Source organism: Nyctereutes procyonoides, unplaced genomic scaffold (assembly GCF_905146905.1).
Source record: "Nyctereutes procyonoides isolate TBG_1078 unplaced genomic scaffold, NYPRO_anot_genome, whole genome shotgun sequence".
NCBI classification, from domain to species: Eukaryota; Metazoa; Chordata; class Mammalia; order Carnivora; family Canidae; genus Nyctereutes; species Nyctereutes procyonoides.
The window spans coordinates 25,996,943-26,012,677 of record NW_026575134.1 but is presented as its reverse complement, the minus strand read 5'-3'; the positions used below and the strand labels follow the sequence as shown (position 1 = coordinate 26,012,677).

At 36.8% G+C, this 15,735-nt stretch overlaps 1 protein-coding gene across 2 annotated transcripts in view; it reads left to right on the top strand.

Annotated features, from left to right (window-relative positions):
* TTC17 (tetratricopeptide repeat domain 17) overlaps positions 1–15,735 on the top strand; it is a 116,924-nt gene that overhangs the window by 36,652 nt on the left and 64,537 nt on the right. For both annotated transcript variants that reach the window (XM_055301187.1, XM_055301186.1), the window contains exons 10-16: positions 1,373–1,485; positions 3,284–3,430; positions 5,639–5,754; positions 5,911–6,076; positions 7,222–7,299; positions 7,437–7,661; positions 15,431–15,617. In XM_055301187.1, coding sequence (XP_055157162.1) covers positions 1,373–1,485; positions 3,284–3,430; positions 5,639–5,754; positions 5,911–6,076; positions 7,222–7,299; positions 7,437–7,661; positions 15,431–15,617 — 1,032 coding nt within the window. The remainder of the gene's footprint in view (positions 1–1,372; positions 1,486–3,283; positions 3,431–5,638; positions 5,755–5,910; positions 6,077–7,221; positions 7,300–7,436; positions 7,662–15,430; positions 15,618–15,735) is intronic.

Genomic DNA, 15,735 nt, shown 5'->3' with positions numbered 1-15,735 from the left:
GTCATGATAGCAGGTAAATCAGCAGGCCTGTTTAATTCACATTTTAAAGTAAAAATTAAATCTTTTAGATCCTAAGAGTTCTTTTTTTTTAATATTTTTTTTAATATTTTATGTATTGATTCATGAGTGAGAGAGGGAGGGAGGCAGAGAGGCAGAGATACAGGCCAAGGGAGAAGCAGGCTCCATGCAGGGAGCCTGATGTGGCACTCGATCCCGGGTCTCCAAGATCACACCCTGGGCTGAAGGCGGTGCTAAACCGCTGAGCCACCAGGGCTGCCCAGATCCTAGAGTTCTTAACTACAGTTGTTCGGCCTACTTTGATTTAGTATGTATGCCATTCTCCTGGAGATTTTGTTAAAATGCAGATTCGGATCAGTAGGTCTGAGGTAGTAGGACCTGAGATTATATAGTTCTAACAGGCTCCTGTTTAATGTCTGTTGCTGCTGGTCTGAAAACACAATGTGAGTAGCATGGCCTTACACCAAGTAAACAAGCCAGACACACCCTAGAAACAAAGCAACCACACTGTCAAGCCAACACTGGCAGTAAGGCTGACTGACTCTCTTATTTTTCTTGCTCCCTTAATATTTGTATAAAATGCAAATATTTTATTTTAGAAGTAAGATTTTAGGCTAGGATTTGTCTCAAGCAGGAATTCTTAACCTAGGTCAATAGATTAGTTTCAGGCTGATTCCAAAGTTACCTGCAAGTAATATGTATGTGCACAATTTTTTTTCTGGAAGAGGGCATTTAGCTTTTATTAAAATCTTTTAGGGTCCATGACTTAGAAATAGAACCATTGTCCAAGGGCACTTGAGTTGGCAGGATATCAGTGACTTGGTTATATCCAGAATGTTTCATTTCTGATAAAACCCTAAGGGAGCCGATCTAACAGCTGACACCAAGTAATAAATTAATAGAATCCTTTATATTATATACTTCTCCTTTGATAAATATATTGATCTGGAAAGCCTCTTAAATCTTTGAGCCTTAGCTGTGAACATTTAAAGTCCATTTACAATCTACCTAAGAGGTATTCTTGGCTGTTTTGAGTGTAAAGCGTATGTTCAGTTCCTGGGGTTATTTACTTCTTACTCTGTACTACCCTACAACCAGAATATACTTACAGGAAGATATTTTGGTGATTTAGTGAACCCCCTTTATTTTTTATAGGTGGAGAAACGGAGGCTTCTTTAGAATGATTTAATTTAGCTAACCATTAATGAATGTCGTCCCTGCCGCCACCCTTCTCCCCCTCTCCCCCTACCTCATGAAGGTTCTCTGCCAGGCTCTGAAACTAAATGACTCAGACCAAAGAAATCGTGTTGGCAGTGCTGTCCTTTCCCAACAATTCTAATTTTCCTTATTCTAGGAAATCATCAGATATGTCGTCTGGTCAACCAGCAGCATAGTTTACATTGCCAGTGGGACCAACCTGTGCGCTACCATCGTGGAGATATTTTTGAAAATGTGGATTACGTTCAGGTCTTTTTCTTGGTCTCTTCTAGTTCTTATAACTTTGCATCTAAGAGTAATATTGCTTTTCCCTCCTCGATTCCTTGTATATTTGATCCCCAAAATTTGTAACTAATTTAAGGTTTTGAGTATGTTTGTGAAGTCAGATTTCATATAGTACGCAGTTACTTCATGCATGACATTTCTAGTTCCCCCAAGAACTAGCTGCATATGTCTTTGTCTCTTTTCTCCTTTACCATAAGAGCTAGCTTGGGCTGTTACTAGTATTTACCTCAAAGCCTTCCTCTCCCTTTTAACTTATTAGAGTAACACTAGCAATTCAAAATTTAGGAAAGAGTAGCCATGTTCTTTCCTGAAGTCATCAGTCCAATTATGTTGCTTCAACTGAAAACATTAACAAAATGATCATTATCAATGGATAATTTTTATTAAGCAGTACTGCTCTGAGCAAGGGTGTTTTCTCTTTCTGTCTCTGTGTATACCCATACATATACAACGTATACATATACATATATTTGCATGCAGTCATATACACACACATACAATCCTAGCCCAACCAATTGGGAAGAAATAATACGTATTTATAATGATACCAGATAGTATCTAAGTGGTGCTGATATAAATAGTAAGCACAACCAGAGTTCCAAATATCATCCAAAAGGATGTTGGAAATAAAGTAAAATTTATCCCATCCTATTGAAACCTATCACGTCTTTAATCATAGATACTGGAATTTCCAGAGCTAAGTAGTTAAAATAATTACTAGGTCAGACCAGCTTTTGTAGCAGGACAAACCATGAAGAATTAGTACTCTTTATTCTGAAAAAAAAAAAAAAAAACAGACCTCATTGAGAAAAAGAAGCAAAAATTAAGAGGACATTGAGGGGAAAAGTAGTAATAGGGACCATAAGCTTCCCATGATTTTTGTCAACTAGGAATATCCCATGTTTAGTTTTCAAACACAGTAAAAGGAGATCAGACTTCTAGCTCTGAGATTATAGCTCCCTGTCTTTTATCCAAGCATTATTTTAAAGGGAAAAAAAAGGAATAATATTTTTAAATAATATAGACTGAAACCAAGGTAACGCATGGATATCATGATGGTCTCTAGAGAGACCATGGAAGACTCCCCTGTACCAGGGTAACTTTAATATTATATATCCTCCATGAATTGCATCTCTGCTATATAGTCAAAGAATCCATTCTTTTCTACTCCCTCCCATCTAACAAAGTTTTAGAAATACACAGTAATTGTGGTATCCCCGAAACAGTATCCAATATTGATTTACCTTCGTTCGGAGGAAGGCTAGATTTATATTTGGAGTTGGTTATCTAATAGTTATAGTACCTGAAACATAGCTATATTAAACTTCTGAAAGCCCTTTCTCAAATTTCCTTGCTTCTACCACAGCACATTAATTCTATAGAGTAGCGATCACTTTAGTCTAGATAGGGGAAGAGAATAATGAGTCAAACCTCTTGGATAATCACCTCATCTTTAAACCTAAAAGAGACTAAATCACGGAAAGGAAGTAAGGGGCATTAAAAAAGTAAAGAAGGGGGGGAAATCCATAGCATTTTTCTCGTACTCCAGTGGCACACTTGACTGACGGTTGCTAACTGTGTATTTTCTGAGAGAATAGGGTTGGGGCCTAGTTCTGAAAATGCAAAGATCTGATTGCTTTATTACTGACTTTCAGATTTCCACTGGGTTTGAGTATTCACTGATGTTTGGGGTTGGGTTAACTCTTAGTCACAACTTCTTTTCTGCTTCCAATTTGATTAAACTTGTCTTTTCATTTTCTAGTTTGGTGAGGATTCATCAACCTCCAGTATGATGTCTGTGAATTTTGATGTCCAGGCAAATCAGAGTGATATCAGTAATTTGGTCAAGTCTTCTCCCGTAGCCCATTCCATTCTCTGGATCTGGGGCAGGGATTCTGATGCATATAGGGTAAGTGAATAGAGGATGATGAGGGAGTTTTCTCAGACAAGATTTCTGAAGGCAGTGGCCCTCACTTTCATTGATTAATATGGCTCACCTTTTGGCTTAATTCAGCAGACACTTAAACTTCTATTAAACAGAAGTCATTCTGCCAGATAGTAGATTAGCAAGACACAGGATCTGCCTTGAGGTCTTCTTCCCAATCAAGTGGGGCATATAGACACTGATTTTAGTCCAGAACTTTGAGCTCTGAGTATAATTACCAACCCTAGAAAGTTTCTAAACTTGACCTAAGTATATGCTTGAACAACATGAGGGCTAGAGGAGCCAACCCTCCATGCAGTCAGAAATCTGCATATAACTTTTGATTCCCCAAAAGCATAACTATTAATAGCCTACTGTTGACTGAAGCCTTAACTGAGAACATAAATGGTAGGTGAACACATACTTTTTATATTATAGGTATTATGTACTGTATTCTCAGAATAAAGGAAGCTAGACAAAAGAAAATATTATTAAGAAAGTCATAAGGAGGGGATCCATGGGTGGCTCAGCGGTTTGGCGCCTGCCTTCCGCCCAGGGCCTGATCCTGGAGACCCGGGATTGAGTTCCACATCAGGCTTCCTGCATGGAGCCTGCTTCTCCTCTGTGTCTCTGCCTCTCTCTGTGTGTCTCTCATGAATAAATAAATAAAATCTTTAAAAAAAAGAAAAGAAGTCATGAGGAAGAAAAAACTCATTTATAATACTACACTGTATTTATCAAAGAAATCCACGTGAGTGGACCTGCATAGTTCAACGCTGCACTGTTCACGGGTCAGCTATATTTCACTTTTTAATCACCATTCTTTTATTGAGCTCCCATCTGTGTGTCAGGCTGGTGCTGTGAAAATAGTACACAAGCTTTTTGCTGGAGCTTACATTCTATCAGATGATACAGATAATAAGTTAATAAATATGTATTTCTCTTTTTTTTAAGATTTTATTTATTTATCAGAGAGCGACCTCAAACAGGGTGTGACAGAGGGAGAGAATGTTAGGCTTGATCCCAGGACCCTGCTGGAATCATGACCTGAACCAAAGGCAGATGGTTAACTGAGTTACCCAGGTGCCCCAATAAATATGTGTTTCTGAGCTAGCTAAGAAATAATTGTATGTCAGCGCATGGGGATACCATGTATTTTTTATTTAGTTTTAAATTTTCAGAATTTAATTGAGTTTTTGTTCTAACAATTAATATAGCCACTTAGATTTAATTCTATGTAATATAAATTCCCAAAGTTTGATAGCTTCAAGATTTAAGTTTAGTAAGCCTTTGATGTGTGTTACTTATGTTTAAAAAAATGAACATTTTGGGGCACCTGAGTGGCTCAGTGGTTGAGCATCTGCCTTTGGCTCAGGACATGATGCCGGGGTCCCAAGGTCCTGGGATCGAGTCCCACATCAGGCTTCCCACAAGGAGTCTGCTTCTCCCTCTGCCTATGTCTCTGCCTCTCTTTCTATGTCTCTCATGAATAAATAAATTTTTTTAAAAAAAATGAACATTTTACAAATCAAAACATTTGATAAACTTTGACATTGGCAAAGAAAAGGTCTTAGTTCAGGGAAAAGTAATTTTCTGTGCCAGTTTTATAAGCTTATGCATGCTTTCAGGTATAAATCAGAAACTCTCCCTCAAATTGGCTTAAAAGAAAATATGCTTCATACTACAGGAAGTCCAGAGATCAGAGCTAACTTTGGGTTTGGTTGACTCAGTGCACCAATGATGTCATCAGTGACCCATTTCTTTCCTTTTCTTCAATTTGCCATCCACAGTATTGGTTTTATCCTAAAGCTTGTCTTCCTCATGGTCGTGAGGTGACAGCCAGCAGCAACTGGAGCACCATGTTCTTTGTTTCTATGTGGCATAAGAGACTAAGACTGACTCCCAGAAGCCCCAAGCAAGCCTTTCCTTATATCTCACTGTATTTAGCTAACTTAGGCCTGCCCAGCCTTGATCCAGTCTATGGTAAAGCAGGTAGAATTACTGACTTCAACTAATACTCTTCAATAGAAGAAATATTCTAGAAGGAATATTCTAGAGTCTACCACAGTGTCTACGTTATCTTAAAATACTACATTGTTCAGTTATGCTAGTATATTTATATTTAAAAGTTTATTGAGCATGTTGAAATATTGAATCCAAAGAAATTTATGAGACACTTTCTCTCTTTATTAGGACAAACAGCATATTCTTTGGCCTAAAAGAACAGATTGTGCAGAAAGCTATCCTAGAGTCCCTATTGGCGGGGAACTGCCAACGTATTTTCTGCCTCCGGAAAACAAAGGACTCAGGCAAGTGCTGATGGATTTGGCAAAGCACTTGATTCTGCATGATTGTCATCTGGCAGTTCTTTGAGAGCACCAGCCTTGGACTTGAAAGGTTAAGTCTTTATCTTGAAATCACCCAAACTTTGAAAATATGAATCTTGTTCCTTTTTCTTGTGCCAGGATCCACGAACTCAACAGTGATGATTATTCTTCAGAAGAAGAGGCCCAAACCCCTGACTGTTCCATAACTGACTTCAGAAAAAGCCAGACTCTGTCCTACTTAGTCAAAGAATTAGAGGTCCGCATGGATCTGAAAGCCAAAATGCCAGATGACCATGCACGAAAAGTAAGGCTCACTTAGGCTGGTGTTTATTCCCGTCCATTCTGGGTGACTTCACAAGCCTCTTAGGTGGAACAAAAATTTGATAGAAGGCAATTGTTGAATTTGAAGTTTCTAAAACCGATGATAGAGCTAAAGAATTGGTGGAATCATTAAGAAGACATTCATGCTATCGAAGGAGTGCCAGGAATGTGTGCTTCAGGGCTGCTGTTTAAGCAGACCACATGTGCACTCTCTAAGAGCACTACAGAGATGAGCAACACATAATGGAGGCCATTCTGACCACTTCAGTTTAGCTTTGCATCCTCCAAGCCTCCAGGAGTTTGTATAAATCAAAAGCTTGAAGATTCTCTTTCTGACCTTACCAACCCCACTTTGGCCTTGTATAAGGTCCTTGGAAATTTATTACTGACTAGAAATTCTACATTGGATACAATTCTACAGATGCAAATGAAAAAATTACTTTTTTGCAGGGAAAACAAACCATCACAACCACCTTTTTAAAAACTTAGTTTTAAAACTCTCAACAGTTACTACTTACAGTTAACAAACATTTACTGAGGCAAAAAATGTTAAGTGCCAGGCACTGTTTGGAATGCTAGGAAAGATAAATAGACCATGATCCCTACCTTAAAGTTGCTCACAGTTATACACATGTTGTTAGAATATAGAGTAATTAAGGATCTGGTGCTTTTCCAGCTAGGAAAGATAGAAGATTTCTGTTGCATCAGGTATTACGTGCTGTTGTCTTCTGGATAATTTCTCATTTAATTTCAGATACTTAGGTTGACTTTAATGGGATATGGTATATTTCCTTAATAGTAGTATATGTGGTATATATCTTTTAACATGTTTTATTTTATTTAATTTTTTTATTTAAGTTTTTTTATTCAATTTGCCAACGTATAGTACAACACCCAGTGCTCATCCTTAACATGTTTTAGTTAAAGGAAACTAGGGCATTCATGCAAGCAGGTCAACACCTGTTGGTATGTTGATGACCTCATATATTATATATATTGATGACTATAAATACCTCTTCAAATTAGGTGTTCCTAAGGAGCTCAAGTAAAGACTGCTATCTATAGAATTCTTTCAAATGTCTTCCCTACTATTTTCAATTGAGTCAGTATTCCTTTTGATGTTTTCAGATTTTACTTTCCCGTATTAATAACTATACTATCCCAGAAGAAGAAATTGGGTCATTCTTATTTCACGCTATTAATAAGGTAAGTCACCTACTTTAGACATCTGAAATTTAAATGCTTAGTAATTGTAATAAAAAGTTAAAATGCATGCATTAAAAATCCTCGTTAGAACTAGTACCATATTCTTGTATTAATTGGAGGTATTTTGGGTTTTTCAGCCAAATGCCCCCGTCTGGCTGATACTCAATGAAGCTGGACTCTACTGGAGAGCAGTAGGAAACAGCACTTTTGCTATTGCTTGTCTTCAGAGGGCTTTGAATTTGGCTCCACTTCAATACCAAGACATTCCTCTTGTGAACTTAGCCAACCTTTTGATTCACTATGGCCTCCATCTTGATGCCACTAAGCTCCTACTTCAAGCTTTGGCCATTAATAGCTCTGAGGTGAGGTTTTATGTTTCTTTGTAGTTCCATGTACTATGTGGGGGTAACTCTAATTCAGGGTACAATTTTATTTTTCTGGGGAAGGCATAAAAAAAAACTCATGAAAAAATCTCATATTTTTATCAGAGTAGAGTTTACATATTTTGAGATGGCATAAAACAGATTTTGTTTTGTCTTATTTTTGATGTGTTTATTTTTTTATATTGACTTATTTTGTGCAAATGTAGAATCATGCTGATCATATTTTTCTATCTTCCCTTTTTTACTCCTGGGTATATCTTAGGCATATTTAATTTCTTTCTTTAAAATTTTAATTCCACTGTAGTTAACATACAGTGTTATATTAGTTGCAGGTGTACAACTATAGTTGTATAGTATAGTATAGTGTCTCAGCACTTCCATACAACACCCAGGTACTCATCACAACAAGTGCACTCCTTAATCCCCATCTGCTGTTTCACCCATCCCTCCGACCACCACCTCATCTGGTAACCATCAGTTTGTTCTCTATAGCTAAGAGTCTGTTTCGTGGCTTCTCTCTCTTTTTTTCCTTTGCTTCTTTTGTTTCTTAAATTCCATGTATGAGTAAAATCGTATGGTATTTGTCTTTCTCTAACTTATTTCACTTAACATTATGCTCTCTAACACCATCCATGTCGTTGCAAATGGCCAGATTTCATCCTTTTTGATGGCTGAATAATATTTCACTGAATATAAATACATCTTTTTTATCCATTCATCTACTGATGGGCACTTGGGCTCTTTCCATAACTGTTGTCGATAGTGCTGCTGAAAACATCAGAGTGCATGTGTCCCTTTGAATCCATGTATTTGTAGCCTCTGGATACATACCTAGTAGTACAGTTGCTGGTTCATAGGGTAGTTCTATTTTTAACTTTTTGAGCACTTCCATACTGTTCTCCAAAATGGCTGCACCAGTTTGCTTTCCCACCAACAGTGTAAGAAGGTTCCCCTTACTTCACATACTCGCCAGACATCTAGTGTTTCCTGTGTTGTTGATTTTAGCTATTCTAAGGGGTGTGAGGTGGCATCTCATTGTGGTTTTGGTTTGTGTTTCCCTAGTGATGAGTGATGTTGACCATCTTTTTATGTGTCTGTTGGCCATCTGGATGTCTTATTTGGAAAAATATATGTTCATGTCTTCTGCCCATTCTGTAATTGGGTTGTTTTTTGGGTATTGAGTTTTATCACTTCTTTATATATTTTGGATACTAACGCTTTTCGGATATGTCATCTGCAAATACCTTCTCCCATTCCATAGATTGACTTTTAGTGTTTCCTTCACTCTGCAGAAGCTTTTTATTTTGATATAGTCACAGTAGTTTATTTTTGCTTTTATTCCCATTGCTGCAGGAGACTTATCTATAAAAATGTTGCTCTGGCTGTTGGCAGAGAAATTATTGCCTGTGTTCTCTTCTGGGAGTTTTATGTTTTCAGGTCTCACATTTAGGTCTATAATCCATTTTGAGTTTATTTTTGTGTATGATGTAAGAAAGTGGCCCGGTTTTATTATTTGCTGACTAGTTTTCGTAACACCATTTGTTGAAGAGACTGTCTTTTATTCCGTTAGATATTCTGCCCTGCTTTGTTGAAGATTAACTGACCATATAATTACAGGTTAATTTCTGGATTTCTATTATGTTTTATTTATATATCTGTTTTTGTGTCAGTACCATTCTATTTTGATTACTACAGTTTTGTAACATAACTTGATGTCTGGAATTGTGACACCTCCAGCTTTGTTTTTTTTCAAAATTGCTTTGGCCATTCAGGGTCTTTTGTAATTCATGTTAATCTTAGGATTTTTTTGGTTCTAGTTTTGCAGAAAATGCTGTTGGTATTTTGATAGAGATTGTATTCAATGTGTAGATTGCTTTGGATAATATAGACATTTTAACAATATTTGTTTTTCTAGTTCATGAATATGGAATGTCTTTCCATTTGTGTTCTCTTCACTTTCTTTCATCAGTATTTTATAGTTTTCAGAGCATAGGTCTTTCACCTCTTTGGTGACTTATTCCTAGGTATCTTACTATTTTTGGTATAGTTGTAAATGGGATTGTCTTTTCAATTTCTCCTTCTGCTGCATCATTATTAGTATGTACAAATGCAACAGATTTCTGCACATTGATTTTGTATCCTAGGACTTTACTGAATTCATTTAACAGTTCTAGTAATGTTCTAGGTGGAGTCTTTAGGCTTTTCTATATATGATATCAAATCAACTGTAAATAGTTTTACTTCTTCCTTACTGATTTAGATTCCTTTTATTTCTTTTTGTTGTTGTCTAATTGCTGAGGCTAAGACTTTTAGTACCGTGTTGAATTAAAGTGGTGAGAATAGACATCCTTGTCTTGTTCCTGATATTAGGGGAAAACTCAGTTTCTCCCCATTGAGAAAGATGTTTGCTGTGAGTTTTTCATATGTGGCCCTTATTATGTTCAGGTTGTGTTCCCTCTAGACCTGGCTTTGTTGAGGACTTTTATCATGAATGGATGTCTTGCTTTATTAAATGCTTTCTCTGTGTCTATTGAAATGATCATACAGTTTTTATCCTTTCACTGATGTGATGTATCACACTGATTGGCTTGCGAATATTGAACCCCTTTGTATCTTAGGAATAAATCACACTTGATTGTGGGAAAGGATTTTTTTCATTTGTTGTTGGATTCGGTTTTGTTGAGGATTTTTGCATGTATGTTCATCAGAAATATTACCCTGTAGTTCTCTTTTTTGTGTCATTTCTTTATTTTAAATGAGTGAAATTGATAATTATGTGGTTAATTTATTTTTAGGAACTTATGTTTAGATAGGAATGGCATAGCTGCTAAAATATACTGCCACTTTTTTGTGTCAGTCTGAAACATCTGGTTCTTTCATTATCCTACTCATCACAGTATGCCTGCTGCTTAATATTACACTGTTTTACAACTTTAATTTATAGATATCTTTACACCAATCAAGCCAGAACACAGTTTAAAGGTTGCATTGATAAGAATAGATAGTTGAATTAATGTTCGTGACCCAAACCTCCCACATGCAGCCAGTGGAGTTAATCACTGCTGTGTAGTTAATTACTCTAGTTCACAGTTTGTAAGGTACAACTTCTTTTTTCAAAATTTAAAATCTCTGAAATAAGGATGCATGTTACAACTGATGACATCTTAGGTTTGATGAAATACAGTTACAATAAATACACAATTAAATTGCTCTTATACCTGGTGTTTACATGTTTATAAGTTATATGTCCAAAGAAACTTTAGAAGAAGTGTGCATGAGTGGTTGAGGTTTATTTGTGATATCTCAAAACTAATTTTTTAAGTATCAGAGGAAAATATTGCCTGTTAAGAGTTTCCCTTGAAATACACAAGTTCACTAGTAGATTTTAAGCCAAAGTTTACAGTTGCTATACTGTACAGCAGGCTCGGTGCCAAAGAAGTATATGATATATTTATCAAATGTTTGCTGTGTGCCAGGTGCAGGTACAGTGGTAACAGATGCTATATATGGGATGTGATGATTGGGCACCCAAAGGGAAGGCTCAACACAGCTGTGTTCCCCCGATACTTGTTTCATTTTCCACTGCCACCAGCCAAGGCACTGAGGCAGTATTCTTCTGAAGAATAAAGAGCTCCTTTAGAGATGAGTTGCCTTTCTGTATTTGAAAATTACACTGAAATTTTAGTTGTTAAATACTGTGGTACTACAGTAATAATAAAAAGATAAATCAGTGGATCAGAATAGATACCACAAAAATACACCTTAATCAGCACCCCACTTCCAACTCTCAATATTTGGAAATAATTCCTGTCAGTTTTTCGTCTATTCAGATCTTTCATAGTGTTGCAACACTATTGCACTGGTGATCTTTAAAACTTCACCATATAAAAAAGTTGTACCGCATAGTTTTTATTAGCCATCAATAATGGCTGCTTATAAATTTATGTATCACAGCTTATTCCTCTGCTGTTGAATGTTTAGGTTGCTGATAATGCTTAGCTATTATCAGCAATGGTTTTCTGCATAAGGCTTTTTCTGACTTCCAAGTGATTTTCTTAGGAAAGATTGCTAGCAGTGGAATTATTAAGTCAGTAAGAAAATAAATATTTTGATGGCTTTGACACAAAATGCCAGACGTCTACCAAAAGATTTAGGACCATATATGTTGCCATCATCAAGGTTGGAAAGTATTCATTTCATGTGTAGCTTCACCAGAATTGGGCAATTGAATTAACTGCTAATTTTTATTAGCATTGTTTATTAGAGCCAGGCACCATACTGATCACCTTATGTGTGATAACTCACATAACCCTCCCAACAACCCTGTGAGATAGGATATACCCATTTGATAGATAAAGAAACAATAAAGAGATTTACCAAAAGTCTCAGAGCTTGGATTTATTTGAACTCCGGGAGATTGGCCACAGAGCTCACATTCTTTGGCCATGTCCTACTGGCTCTGACTTAACACCTGTAAAACAAGTTTACTTTTAAAAAATTCACTTCTGTGTTGTAACATAAATTTTTGATTACCGCATGAGGTTTAAACCTATAACACCTGGGAACAAGAGTTGTATGCTCCACCAAATGAGCCAGCCAGGCATCCCTTTAATTGTATTTTAAAATTAAAAGTTTGCGTATGCAATTCGCTTGTTTTGTTAGAATTTAGGGTTTTTTTTAACTTTTAAAATTTGATACAAACTCTTTATACAGAGTCTTTAACTCTATCATACGTTAAAAATATTTTCTTTTTGTCTTTTAAAAATAAAAATACCCTTAAATTTGCCCATCATTTCTCTTTTGGTTTTTATTGTTAAGTTTAAGGTATCCTTACAAGAAATTTGAGAACAATTAATTCTATTTTGTTTTTGCTGTCTGCCACTTGTCTTTTTTTTAAGATTTTTATTCATTTATTTGAGAGAGTGAGTGAGTGAGAGAGAGCACAAGTTGGGGAGGGGGAAAGAGGAGCAGAGGGAAAAGGAGAAGCAGACTCCACTGAGCAGGGAGCCAGACACAGGGCTCAGTCCCAGGACCCTGAGATCATGACCTGAGCTCAAGGCAGGTGCTCAACCGACTGAGCCATCCAGGCACCCCTCTACTACTTGTCTTTAGATAGTTGACTCAAATGGACTAAAATATTTTCCTGTGTTGTTTTTTAGATGATTTGTAGTTTTAACTCTTACATTTAGGTTTGTGATCCATTTCAAGTTAATATCTTTTGTAATGTGAAATGGGGATCAAAGTTCTTATCACATAGATACCCAGTTGTTCCAGCACATCTTGAAAGCCCTAGCATTTTCCTCTTGAATTACCTGTCAGCTTTGCTCTGAACTGCACACTGCTTTATCCAGCAGCTTACTTGACCATCTCCATGTGGATGTCTAAAACACACTTTAAAACTAAAGGCCGGGGATCCCTGGGTGGCGCAGCGGTTTGGCGCCTGCCTTTGGCCCAGGGCGCGGTCCTGGAGAGCCGGGATCGAGTCCCACGTCGGGCTCCCGGTGCATGGAGCCTGCTTCTCCCTCTGCCTGTGTCTCTGCCTCTCTCTCTCTCTCTATGTGACTATCATAAATATAAAATAAATAAATAAATAAATAAATAAATAAATAAATAAATAAATAAATAAATAAATAAATAAATAAATAAATAAATAAATAAATAAAACTAAAGGCCGGATCCCTGGGTGGCGCAGCGGTTTAGCGCCTGCCTTTGGCCCAGGGCACGATCCTGGAGACCCGGGATCGAATCCCACGTCGGGCTCCCGGTACATGGAGCCTGCTTGTCCCTCTGCCTATGTCTCTGCCTCTCTCTCTCTCTCTCTCTCTCTCTCTGTGTGTGTGTGTGTGACTATCATAAATAAATAAAAATTTAAAAAAAAATTAAAACTAAAGGCCAAAACTAAACTTATACTGTTCCAGTCTTTTCTTCTCAGTCTTTCCCATTTCAGGAAACAGTAAAGCTAGTAGCTCAGGATGAAAACTTGAGCTTTCTCCTTCTCCTTCTCCCAGAGTAAATTCAGTCTATTAACTAACCTTGCTGATATTTTCAAAATACACCTAGAATTGTACTATTTATCATCATCTCCACTGCTGTCTGATCCAATACACCATTATCTTTTCTCTGAGTTATTTCATTAGCCCCCTGCCTAACTTCTCTCCTTTTGGCTTTGTCCCCCTGTAGTCTGTTAGTAATACAGCAGTCAGTAAGATCCTCATAAAAAGTCACATGTTGTCATTTGTTCAAATCTCCGCAATGGCTCTCCACATAATTCATAGTAAAAGACAAGAATTTATATTAGTGTAGAAGGTCCCGCTCGACCTTCTTACTTTTCTGACCTCATCCCCATGAAATCACTCCTTTGCTCATTCTGTTCTAGCCTTGCTTACCTCTGCAGTTCCTTGGACATACTAGGCATGCTCCCACTTCAGCCCCTTGGCACTTTCTGTTCTCTCTGTTTGGAATACTTTACTCCACCAAGATTCATCATAATTTGCTTCATCTCCTTAAAATCCTTTAAAATTCTAACTTTTCAGTAAGTCTTTTGCTTCCTAATCTATTTTAAATGGTACTGTGCTCCCCACTCTGGTCTTTTAACATCTCTTCCCTGCTATGCTCTTCTCCATCACATTCTTCTCATACTTGTGTGATACCCCCATGGTTTTGTGCCGTTTGACTAAAACATCCACAAAGGCAGGGACTCTCTTATTTTCTGCTGTATCCCCAGTCCCTAAAACATTGGTAAACACTCAGTAGTTATTTTCTGGATGAACTGATGAGAATTCACTTTTTTCCCAAAAATACTAACTAGCTTTATCTCAAGATAATTTTGCACAGCCATCATTCTGGCCATAGGAATAAACCCTTTATTTCCTTTAGTAAAAATATAAAGACACTTTGAAATCTAAGTATGGGCTTTAATTTTGCATCTGGGAATAAGCCTCTAAGTAAAATTTTAAATATAATCTTAGAGCTACTTAGATTGTGCCTCTGTAATCTGGAATGTTTTGTGCATCGTTGCCTTTTATTCTCTTACTGATATCTCTGATAAATAAGAGTACATACATCTGTCAAAGATAGTTGCAAGAATGTTCGTAGTAGCTTTGTTCAAAATAGTCCAAAACTGGAAACAGTCCAAATGCTTATCAATAGGAGAACGGATAAACAAAACTGTGTATTCACGTAATAGAAGTAACCCATCATTAAAAAAACAAAAAAAACTGACACACAAAAAACATTCAGTTTCTTAAACATTAGATACTGTATTGAGTGAAAGAATCTGCAAGAGGGTACAGATTATATATATCCATGGAAAGGAACATGCTGTTTGATTCTATTTGTATGAATTTTAAGAACAGGTGGAGCTAATGTATGATGATAGAACATCACTACAGTGGTCACATCTGGGATTGGGGTTGGGTTGCCCAAGGGAATCTTTTGGGGTATTAGAAACATTCTAAATGTTTCATATCTTGAGATGAGTGGTGGTTACAGGGATATATACACATGTAAAAATTCTTTGAACTGTACACTTAAGACTAGTGTATATTATACACTATATGTATATGTATCTTAGTAAAAAGTTAAAAATAATTGTTATAGTGTAGAATTGGCTGATATAAATAAAATGGACAGTCAGCCATTAACTATTATGGGATAACCTAAAAGAAACCAAAAGACATATACTTTAAAAGCTTTATAACTTTCAGAAAACATTAATTCACTAACATTTTTCTGATTTTTTTTTTCAGCCCCTGACCTTTTTAAGCCTAGGAAATGCTTACCTTGCTCTGAAGAATATCAGTGGGGCACTTGAGGCCTTTAGACAGGCTTTGAAATTAACCACCAAATGCCCAGAATGTGAAAACAGCCTGAAGTTGATACGCTGTATGCAGTTTTATCCTTTCCTATACAACATCACCTCTTCTGTTTGCAGTGGTAAGCAACTGGTAAATGTTGGCAAAATGACGAGCTTAACCAGGGGTCATGTTCTGATCAACAGAACACAGAAAATGATTTTCTCCATTTTCCCCAGGGATTTTACATAACTAGCATA